This window comes from Carassius carassius, chromosome 44, assembly GCF_963082965.1.
Source record: "Carassius carassius chromosome 44, fCarCar2.1, whole genome shotgun sequence".
NCBI lineage: Eukaryota > Metazoa > Chordata > Actinopteri > Cypriniformes > Cyprinidae > Carassius > Carassius carassius.
The window spans coordinates 16,485,532-16,498,049 of record NC_081798.1 but is presented as its reverse complement, the minus strand read 5'-3'; the positions used below and the strand labels follow the sequence as shown (position 1 = coordinate 16,498,049).

Here is a 12,518-nt window from a genome sequence, read left to right as displayed (position 1 = left end):
TTTAACGAAATTGTTTTTAGCTGGTTGAGTAAATTAAATCCATTTTAAATAGTTTTAACTGTTTAGACTACATTTTTAAATATTTTCATTTATTACCATCCTTATTTGTCATTGACCCTCATTTATTTTTAATTGAGATTACTCTTTAAATACTTTCAAGGCCTCTAGTATATAATTGCATTGTATTACTGTATTTTAGAATACATATTGTTGATGATATTGGTTGCTTATGGTAATAAAAAAATGACAATAAAGATTAGATTTTTAAACATAAATTCTCTCACTCTCTCTCTCTCTCTCACACACACACACACACATAACAAATTTACTTTAGCTTTAACATAAATTGTTACTTACTGCCCAGTGGTATAAAAGAGAAGGTGTTTTTGAAGCACTGCAGAGTATGGATTACAAAGCCTCATAAGACGTTGTTACCTTGACACACATTAATTAAATGAAAGAGCGTGTGAGTGAATGTTGAGTGTATTAGAGACTCACCCCTCCCAGCTCACAATCAAAACACACAAACTAAAACCAAATGGCTTTGTGGAAGAAAACTGCAGTAAAAAATCGTTTGTGTGCTCATAATTAGCAGAGCTGATCGACAAATGTGATCTTGGCTATTTGCAGCTTTGTAAAACTGTAACCAGGAAATGGTCAGGTGCAAAGTTCCCTGTCTGGATCATTCTCTGCAGCGAGTGAATTTGTTTAGCAGCTCTCTTTTGAGTACATTGAGTACATTAGCTCTCTCTTTCATGTATCATGGCAACTGGTTATAATAATTCACCTGGAATTAAAGAGTCTCTGTTAATAACTGACAGAAACCACCCAAAACAGGGTGTATCATAGTGAGTTCATCCAGATGCTTATTTTAAAAATAATAAGGCTCAAGGTTTGCTATGGGATTGTTATCATTAGAAACACCCCAAAACACCCATCCCTGAAGCTGAATGCATCTGGTCGAGACTGGGGCTAGTTGTCACAAGGTCAAGAGAAACTATCATGTTAGGACAAGATGTAACATGATTTTCATGTGTTGTAGGCTACTGTACAACATAAGTAAGAAAACAGCTAAAAATCCAAATAGGATGTTTAATTGCATGTTCCCGTGTGACAACATACCCCTTTGTTACTGTAAATGAATATTACTTGCAATAGTAATAAATGTCAGTTACAATTTTTTTGGTGCATGTACAACAGCTATTTTGTAATCAAGACTTTAAAGAGTCCCAAATGTAAATGTAGAATTATTTACTAGCATAACGTATTCTTCAACAAACGTTTTTCACTAAGATGTCCTGCTTAAAGGCAAAACAACATGAAAGAATGAGCAGATTATCAAATTAAGTCTTTTAATTTGACTGAATCAGCTTGACTGTATTTGATTACAGCAATAAACAAGTTTGTTGTTGAACAACTGGTGGACATTAAATAAAGAACATGTATAGTTTGTGTGCTTGTTCTAGAAATGTCTATTGGCTAGATGAGTCTTTCTTGAGCAAGCCCAAAAAGAAATCTTAATAAACAAGTTGGTTAACATTCTTTTGCTTCTCTCAAACCTGACAAGTCACATTCATTAAATGCTCTTGTCTTATTCAAAGAGCTCCATTTGATGCTTTTAACATAACAATGGTGCCTTAAAGAGACTGCAATCGTGTATGTGTTTTTTGTGAAATAACCTTTTATTTTATTTCCTGTAAGAAAATACTTAGTGGATATTTATTGATGATGTTGTTACATGCAGAGGTTTATTTTTCATGTTCTTTTATGTAAAGTATATATATATATATATATATTGTTTACAAATCAACATTATTCAGCATCCATAACATTACATTTTAACATTTAGAGCATAACAATTTTAACAGATGGCTTATATTGCAACTATAAAAAATATATTTAAACTCAAATTGCTTTTTTGGGCAGTCAGGAGGCATTTGACCAGAGTATAGGCTATTAACAGTGAAGTCACTAAGCGCCCCCTGAAGACAGTATTATAATACAATTCAATATCAGCACTGGAAAACTTGATATTTGTAATATTTTTCCCAAATGAAACAGTTTATTGAACCTTTAAATAGTTTAGATAAAAATGGCTTGTATGGCTCATATATGATAAAAGAAAATATAGTGCTCATAGCAATTGTACAGTTGCCAAAAGGCTATTTGTATGTCCAAAAAGTCTGATAAAATTATGATAGCTTAATGTAAATCTGTGAGCTCTTTATAACAGTATAGCAGACAACTTGATCATAAAAATGCACATGAATATCACTGCTATAGTTATAACTGCTGATATTTTAATGCTAAGTTTTTATGATCAAAGCTCTGTAGATTCAAACATATAATGCAATGCAATGCAATACAATACAGTAAACCCGGAGTTGCTTCAGTACTGTAAGTGATCATCTTGAAATATTTCTACCAATACAAAAGTTATTCTTGTGTTTACTTTATAAAAATCATTTAGGATTTCACAGCAAAAAGACTGTACCACAACCTGAAAGGGGGACATGTTTATTATTAGACTAAAAGGCGTTTTATTTGCAAAGATTTAATCATGTTAATAATGTAGAGGCCTTTTAATATTGCATATTAAATATTATACAGTAGGCTTTATAGGGTTTAGGAAGTCTGTGAAAGCCTCCCTACAGTATGTCCCCATTAATAGCATTGAATAGAATAGCACAAAAATAGAACAGAATAAATTGCATAATATTATAGTTTATATAAACAGAGATACTGTACCATGCCAGAAAGTGATCATTATGAATGAGAATGCCTATACAGAGTGCCACATGGTTGCTTAACTCCCCCTTTGGGATAGACATAATAATGCAGCACTATCTGTTTGCAGAAACTGAAACTTGACTTGAAAGCCGGTTATGTATTTAGTATCTATGACCTCTCAGATGACACTCTATTCAAAAGGGAAGTTAAAAAAACCTTGTTTTTCTAAAATATGCTATTGTGGAATTCTTAAATAAGCAAAATATATTATATGTTACATATAAATATATATTACATAAATAGAAGTTTATCAAATATTGATAGAATTTAGAACCCACAAAAATAAAAGGTATCTATAATTTTAAAAAGCATAATGTATACACTAAGTGGTTAAAATACTTATTTTATTTATTTATTTATTTTTTTATGTTTATGCTTTTATGTGAGGTTACAAAAACGAATCTTTTGTGAAGATCTTTTGTGAAGGAGATCAGAGATAGAGGAAGTGAGTTACAGCACTAATGCTACATACGGAGTAAGAAAGTTGTACCTCACAGTAACACAACTATGTTTGGTCTTTCTTTAGCCACGGACATAAACGCTGCAGTTCTAGCAGGAGTGGACATGATCAATCGACATCCACGAGAGGGAACAGCCTCCATCCTGATCCTGCTGACTGATGGAGATCCCACTACAGGCACAGATTCACACTGACAAACAGAAGCTAAATGGTGTTTTATCTTGTTTATTCAGTCAGCATACTTCATCAATAGAACATTTAAATTGCCATCCTATAATATTCATGGTTCATTACCAGACCTGTTTATAAAGGGTTTTAGACCTAATTAAAATAATTGTAGGACCAATGGATTATTATAATGACCAATTTGGAGAGAAAAACAATACGAAATATGAAATTGCCTAAATAATCTATTGCTGATCCTTCAAATAATAATATAAAAACATCAAATTATGATTTTTAAATAGGTGAAACCAACATAGAGAAGATAATGTCTAATGTGAAAGAGGCCATTGGGACAAAATTTCCCAGTTTGGTTTTGGATATGATGTTGACTTTGACTTCCTGACAAAGATGTCACTGGAAAATAGTGGAGTTGCTCGCAGGATTTATGAAGATTCAGACGCTGATTTACAGCTGCAGGTGAACGTCTCTAGGTTACGTATGTAACCCTAGTTCCTCGAGGGAATGAGACGCTGCGTCCAAACACTTCGGGGAACGTGTTTAGCGTGAGCGACTCTGAATATCATATCTAATCTGTCTTATAGAAGAGCGTGACATCACTGGCGCGGTGACATAAGCGACTAGGAAGCTATAAAGGCACGAGCCGCGCAGCCGGCATCAGCTTTGAGTACCAGCAAGCGCCGGCAGGGGTGCCGGGGGTATGGCCTCGAGACGCAGCGTCTCATTCCCTTGAGGAACTAGGGTTACATACGTATTCTAGAGACGTTCCTCTTTAGGAACTCGAGCTGCGTCGAAACGCTTTGGGGAACGAGTACCAACGCTGCCAGACTACCAAACCCCTGCCTAGTGTGTAACCGAAGAGCACAGCTCAGGACGAGAGGACTGAAGCGCCTAGAGTGACTGGCATGTCTAAGCCATAGAATCTTGCAAAAGAATCTTGCAAAAGAATCTTGCAGTCTCTTTAAGGCACCATTGTTATGTTAAAAGCATCAAATGGAGCTCTTTGAATAAGACAAGAGCACTTAAAAAGCATCTTTGAAAAAAATCTTGCGTGGACCACCCTGCAGCATTGCAGATGTCCAGCATGGACACACCTGCTTGAAAGGCCTTGGAAGCCACCATACCCCGTGTAGAGTGAGCCTTGGCTCCCGACAGAGGGGGACGACCAGAGGAATCATAGGTGGCGTTGATAGTCTCAACTATCCAAAGACTAATAGTCTGCTTAGAAGCAGGAAAACCCCTCTTGGGGGGACCATAGCATACAACCATACTGGAGGTCTCAGCCTCAGCGCACTGCGGAGGAAACCTGTAACTAAGGGGTGTCTTCCCAAAGACTGACCATCGAGAAGGGAATGGTAGGCCACAATGGCCGCCACGTAAACATTCAGTGTGGAGTGGGTCAACCCTGCAGAGACCCTGGCCTGTAGAAACTCTAGAACAGTACCAACTGGGCAGTTTGCTGGGTCAAGCTGGCAGTCTCTGCACCATGAGGTGAAGAGTTTCCACCTCAGGGCGTACAGTTTCCTCGTTGAGGGAGCTCTGGCTTGGAGGATGGTCTCAACAACCTCCTCAGGGGCCACACCCACAGCTTCCACAACTCTGGGCGAGGGTGAATTATCATGCCCTGCGCCTGTGAGAGTAGGTCTGTCCTGATCGGTATCTCCCATGGAGTGCCATCGAGGAGCGAGACCAGATCTGCGAACCATACTCGGCCCGGCCAGAATGGGGCTACTAGCAACAGACGGACCCCGTCCCGGCGTACTCTCGCCAGAACTCCCGGGAGCAGAGCAATAGGGGGAAAGGCATACAGACGAAGCCTTGGCCAGGTCTATACCATAGCGTCCAGTCCCAGAGGAGCTGGATGAACTAGAGAGAACCAAAGGGGACATTGTCAATGTCAAAGTCAAAGTCACCTTTATTTATATAGCGCTTTAAACAAAATACATTGCGTCAAAGCAACTGAACAACATTCATTAGGAAAACAGTGTCAATAATGCAAAAATGATAGTAAAAGGCAGTTCATCATTGGATTCAGTTATGTCATCTCTGTTAAGTTAAATAGTATCTGTGCATTTATTTGCAATCAAGTCAACGATATCGCTGTAGATGAAGTGTCCCCAACTAAGCAAGCCAGAGGCGACAGCGGCAAGGAACCGAAACTCCATCGGTGACAGAATGGAGAAAAAAACCTTGGGAGAAACCAGGCTCAGTTGGGGGGCCAGTTCTCCTCTGACCAGACGAAACCAGTAGTTCAATTCCAGGCTGCAGCAAAGTCAGATTGTGCAGAAGAATCATCTGTTTCCTGTGGTCTTGTCCTGGTGCTCCTCTGAGACAAGGTATCTGTATCTGGGGCTCTAGTTGTCCTGGTCTCCACTGTCTTTCAGGGATGTAGAGGTCCTTTCTAGGTGCTGATCCAGCATCTGGTCTGGATACATACTAGATCCGGGTGACTGCAGTGACCCTCTGATCTGGACACAGACTGGATCTGGTGGCCACGGTGACCTCGGAACAAGAGAGAAACAGACAAATATTAGCGTAGATGCCATTCTTCTAATGATGTAGCAAGTACATAGGGTGTTATGGGAAGTGTTTCCAGTTCCGGTTTACCTAATTAATGCAGCCTAAAAATCCTTTAACGGATTTGGATAATAAAAGTATATTAGTATGTTATGTGTATGCCAGGTTAAAGAGATGGGTCTTTAATCTAGATTTAAACTGCAAGAGTGTGTCTGCCTCCCGAACAATGTTAGGTAGGTTATTCCAGAGTTTGGGCGCCAAATAGGAAAAGGATCTGCCGCCTGCAGTTGATTTTGATATTCTAGGTATTATCAAATTCCCTGAGTTTTGAGAACGTAGAGGACGTAGAGGATTATAATGTAAAAGGAGCTCATTCAAATACTGAGGTGCTAAACCATTCAGGGCTTTATAAGTAATAAGCAATATTTTAAAATTTATGCGATGCTTGATAGGGAGCCAGTGCAGTGTTGACAGGACCGGGCTAATATGGTCATACTTCCTGGTTCTAGTAAGAACTCTTGCTGCTGCATTTTGGACTAGCTGTAGTTTGTTTACTAAGCGTGCAGAACAACCACCCAATAAAGCATTACAATAGTCTAACCTTGAGGTCATAAATGCATGGATTAACATTTCTGCATTTGACATTGAGCGCATAGGCCATAATTTAGATATATTTTTGAGATGGAAAAATGCAGTTTTACAAATGCTAGAAACGTGGCTTTCTAAGGAAAGATTGCGATCAAATAGCACACCTAGGTTCCTAACTGATGACGAAGAATTGACAGAGCAACCATCAAGTCTTAGACAGTGTTCTAGGTTATTACAAGCAGAGTTTTTAGGTCCTATAATTAACACCTCTGTTTTTTCAGAATTTAGCAGTAAGAAATTACTCGTCATCCAGTTTTTTATATCGACTATGCAATCTTTTAGTTTTTCAAATTGGTGTGTTTCACCGGGCTGCGAAGAAATATAGAGCTGAGTATCATCAGCATAACAGTGAAAGCTAACACCATGTTTCCTGATGATATCTCCCAAGGGTAACATATAAAGCGTGAAGAGTAGCGGCCCTAGTACTGAGCCTTGAGGTACTCCATACTGCACTTGTGATCGATAGGATACATCTTCATTCACTGCTACGAACTGATGGCGGTCATATAAGTACGATTTAAACCATGCTAATGAACTTCCACTGATGCCAACAAAGTGTTCAAGTCTATGCAAAAAGATCTCAAAGATCTTTTTTGAGTATATATGTAGTATATCTAGACAAATTGATACATTGTGATGTCTCCTGAGTTGCAAAGAGGTCTACTTGAGCTCTGCCAAAAACTGTCCATATCTGCTTCACCACCTCGGGGTGAAGCTTCCATTTCCCGGGCCTCGGCCCCTGCCTCGACAGTATGTCTGCTCCCATATTTAGTTTCCCAGGGATATATACTGCTCTTAATGAGAGGAGTTTTCTCTGGGACCACACAAGGATCTGGTGTGCCAGCTTGTACAAGGGGCGCGAAGGCAGACCTCCCTGGTGGTTAATATAAGAGACCACTGATGTGTTGTCAGTGCGCACCAACACATGGTGACTGCTTAGGTCTGGGAGGAAGTGCTTCAGTGCACGATAAACTGTAGTATATCTAGACAATTGATATGCCATGTCAAATTGTTTGACATTTTGTGAACGTGCAGGGTGAGAGTGCAAGCCGAAGGGAAGTACTCGATATTGGTAAGCTTCGCCACCGAAAGCGAACCTCAGAAACTTCCTGTGTTGTGGAAGGATGAATATGTGGAAGTATGCATCTTTGAGATCTATTGTGACAAACCAGTCCTCGGACCTGATCTGAGCTACAACATGGCATTTTGAACTTCAGTTTCATAACTGATCGATGCAACCCCCCCATCCTTCTTTGGAACTATGAAATACTGGCTGTAGAACCCGGACTCCCTGTCTTGAGGAGGGACCACCTCGATGGCCTCCTCCCCTAATAGGGTTTTCACTCCTTGTTCCATAACCAGAGCCTGCTCGGGGCTGACTAACATCGGAGTAACCCCATTGAATCTCGGCGTTGGAGAGCCGAACTGAATACGGTAGCATTTTTCTACTGTGCGCATGACCCATTGAGATACATTTGGCAGTAGTTTCCACGCTGCTAAATAATCTACTAAGGGAATCAGTCTCTCGAGACTGACCTCTGGTGTAAGAGGCCCCCGAAGGGGCAGTGAATTTTATTTAGTGTATTTTCAGCACGCGGGCGGAAAATACTGAGGACATTGCCTGCTGGAGGCCGCTGCACCCTGGAACTCTGGCAGGGTTGGCAGACCGGCCCCCAGTGGGCGCTGAGCGAGACGGTACATACACCGCTCTACCCCAGTAGGGGCCGCCCTCTGCAGTCGTGACCAAAACGTGTCAGGACTTCTTAGCTGAGGACCTCCCAGCCTGAAGTACGGCCCTCAGATCCGCCTTAGGCTGGGAAGACTGAGAGGGCTGCTCCCGCCCAGCAGCCCCACCAGTATATATAATTTCTCAGAGTGAGATAAATGTCATTATATTCCTCAGAATTTAATGCAAAAAACAATCAGACGAGTAAACACGGTCTGCCTTGTTGATATAATTCATATCTAACTTCTCATAGTCATATAAATACTGAATTTAATTCCTCAGAATTAATGCAGTTAACCAATCAGACGAGTAAAGACGGTCTGGTTTTGGTAAGATTCACATCAAAACTGAAAATGATGTAATACACGCGTTGCCTCGGCAGCACGCGAGCCGCTTAGTCACACAAACAGTTTTAATCTCCTCGGAGATAAGTAGCTGCAGTTGTGAGTTCACAGAGGGGGAAGGAACCGCTGCGTGTGCTTCCGAACCTTGAGAACGAACTCTAGATCTAGGGAACATGGGTGGAGATAGGCAGAGCCATCTTCGACCCGTCCCCAGATATGCAAGAAGCACAGTCAGCCCCGTTATTTTTCCAGAGAGCTGACTGCGTGAGCTGCGCTCCTCATTGATGCTGCTCGTTATAAAGTTAGGCATAATATGCTTGTGAAACTGATGCTTGTGTAACTGTTGTCTGTGCAACTGATGTTGTAGCAATGTTCTTTCGTGGGAAGAAGGAGGCGGGAACCTCCTCCGCTCCCTCACGGATGGCAGCCGCCCCTCCACATCACTGGCGATCGGCAGCTAAATGCGTTCCCCAAAGCGTTTCAATGCAGCTCGTGTTCCTGAAGAGGAACTACAGATAATCAGCTGAGAATTCATATTTGATTCTGAACTGTTCTGTCTTTGAGCACATTTACATTTAGCAGATGCTTACATCCAAAGTGACTTACAAATGAGAACAATGGAAGCAATCAAAATCAACAAAAGAGCAATGATATACAGTACAAGTGCTATAACAAGTCTCAGTTAGCATAAGGTAGTATTACACGCATGTCCAGACTTACCATGGGCCCCGCACACCAGCTCTAAACGTGCCAGCCGGGGCTACAGCTTACAACTACGACATTTGAGGCCACAATCAAACAGCATAAACTGGTATTTATGATTATTTCACATAGAAGAAGGACACAGAAATCACGTTCGCACTGATTGTTTATCACATGGCTACCTTAAACAGCTCCATTAATAAGCCTTTAGCCCTAAAGAGCGCACATTTAGAAAGATAATGATAAATTCTCAAATGTTCACACCTCATTTCTTCATAGAAGATGATTGTATATTACTATATTAATAATGTTCCACTAAATTATGCAATCATTTGATGAGTTTTTAGCACTCTTTCTCGTCTTACTGCCATTAACCTTACACATAGTGTAGTTTTGCTCCGTCAGAAAGAAAACAGAACAAACAGCTGAACCGCTGCGTCTCCGAACAGTGCTTTATACAGAGCAGCAAAGTCATTTGCAAAGTTAAATGAATCTGCTTATTAACAACAAATCGGTTGATTCGAATTACTTATTAAGCCAGTCACTTGCTACCACCTACTGGCAGTTGTAGTTTCGTATTTAAAAAGCTTATTTAAATTTTGCAATCATTAAATATTTCTACATTAAAATGTTAAAGTATCAGTATCAGTAAGATCATTACTCAATGTTTATCAAATTGGATAAAATTTGGGATGGGATTGTGTGGGCAGGTATTTTTAATTTTCAGCAGTCCAAATCAGTATATTTGATATTAGAATCATTGATGGCCAGTTGTTTATAATATAGAGTTTATAATAATAATGAAAGTTATTGATGAAAGTGGTAGTGACATCATTCCTAGTAAAAATATTCACTAGTATTATTATTTCTGAGCAGAAAGGCAATAATGTGATGTATCAGGACACTATAATGACAAAAGACCCCAGTGATGTCCCACCAGAGAAGGAAGATTTCATGCAGGTTATGGGCCTACCTTACAATGAAGCAGCTTCTGGACAGACAGTAAGTTTATGCATTTGGGCCTATATATGTTTACACAAAGACACAGAGACATGCACACACACATACACATGCACACACACATACTGTATAAATCAGTTAATCGCGATTGATCACCAACAAAATAAAAGTTTTTGTTTGCACAATATAAGTGTGTTCTCTTTATATTTATTATGTATATATAAATACACTCGCAATATATAAATACACAATATATATTTTTAAAACATTTATGTGTATTTGCAAGTCTATACTTATATTCATAAAATTTGTATTATAAGTTTATATAGGCTATTTAATATATAAACAGCATATTTTTCTGAAGTATATACATGCATATGTGTGTAGTTATATATACATACTGTAATAAATATACACAGCACACATTCATATAACTTTTATTTTGGAAGCGATAAACCGTGATTAATCATTTAAAGCACTAATATATATATATATATATATATATATATATATATATACATATATATAAAATATTTTCTAGATCAAATCAGTGTCGAGAGCATATATGCCTGGAAGAAGGAACAGTTCCATACAAAAGGAATCAAACTTAGTGGCAAACTAATGGCAAACCTCATATGTTTCTGTTTTCTCTCATTATTTCTGTCTCAGGGTGCTTCTTAAAGGACAGGAGAAAGAGGATGAAAAAAAAGAAGCTCTCAAACTCTCCCTGAAATACCAGTTTGTCACTCCCCTGACCTCTGTGGTTGTCACTAAGCCACAGGAAGGTGACGTGGAAGTAGCCAACAAACCCAAAGAGGGAGATGGATATACAGCTGATGTTGATTTTGATTATTATTCGGGTATGTCAAAATATTTTTATATTTTCATGAATTGAAATAGCATTTATTTAATTGATATTAGTGTTTTTTAGTAGTATGTAAAATGTACAAATGCATGTTAAATCGTATAGGTGTTGTTAGGCACAATGCTTAGCACATCCCCATTATTTGTGAATTTACTGATTAAAAGGTTATTATTAAGGACACAAAAATTAATCTAAAAACATTTTACATGCTTCTGACATAGAGCAATGCAATGAATGTTGTACAGGTGTTTTTAGCTTGACTGAAATGCTGCTGATTTGTGCATTTGCTTTTATTTCAGGTATAAGTCATCATCCCACACAAAATGTTAAATTATTAAATTAAAAGTATTTCCTTTTTTTCCCTTTTTTGTTTAAAGCTTAAAGCATGTGCAGTGGATACAGTGGCAGCTTTTGTCATTCAGCAAGCGCTCTGTGGTGTGTCAGTCTGAAACTACCATTAAGTTCACAACCATGCCTAAGACCAAAGACAAACATAAGAGCGAGAGCGGGCAGCATTATAGGCTGTGTGTTCCCCCCTGCCTGTGCTAATTTAAGGGTCTGTGTGTTGTCTGTGTATTTTTTGCTTGGGAATGAAGCACATGTGAGCATTTGTCGATCCATACGCTTCACTCCTGGAAGGCTATATTTGAGGAGGGAGCCTTTGCCAGCATTCCTCGCAGCACTGGCCCCGCTTCTGCCGAGGCAGAGTGGTGGTTACAGCCGTGGAGTTCACAAATGGATCTGATGGCCCAGATATTCAGTCCCCTGACCAGCCACTATTCCAATGTAGTGGGGCTGAATGATCTTGTGGCCGTGGAGAGACAACTGTGGTTGACCTTGTCTGAGATCAAGGAGAAGGACTGGGTCTTCCTAATGGATGCACTGATTGCACTGATTAATGGATGCAGTGGTTTCTCCCTCAATGCTCTATAGCTTCTGGGGCTGCTGGGCAGGAGCACATGGGAGATCCATGGGAGATTCCCGTCAGGAGGGATCTCCTCTCAAAAGTGGGGGCACCATCCCAGAGTTGTGGAAGCTGTGGGTATGGCCCCTGAGTGGGCACAACTCATATCCTTTGGTCTCTCAACTGAGGTTGTTGAGACCATCCTTCAAACCAGAGCTCCCTCCACTAGACAACTTGAACCAACAAACAGAATCAACAAACAGACAAACAAACATTGCTACAAGTGTGACTGCATCAATAATTGCTGTTAATAATGTTCATCATCTGGCTGACTACGTCTTATATAAATTTTTCTGAAAAATCCTGTCATACGAGCACAAACTGACAGTCACCACTTATAAGCTACTACTAAATATTGT

The 12,518-nt window shown here is 39.6% G+C and overlaps 1 protein-coding gene across 1 annotated transcript; it reads left to right on the top strand.

Moving 5' to 3' along the window:
* Nucleotides 1–10,239: 10,239 nt before the first annotated feature.
* On the top strand, nt 10,240–12,128 carry LOC132126190 (inter-alpha-trypsin inhibitor heavy chain H4-like). Its single transcript, XM_059537325.1, has 3 exons — nt 10,240–10,372; nt 11,000–11,190; nt 11,986–12,128. The coding sequence occupies exons 1-3, from the start codon at nt 10,299–10,301 to the stop codon at nt 12,126–12,128; spliced, it is 408 nt and encodes a 135-aa protein (XP_059393308.1). The 5' UTR covers nt 10,240–10,298.
* The last annotated feature ends 390 nt before the right edge of the window (nt 12,129–12,518 follow it).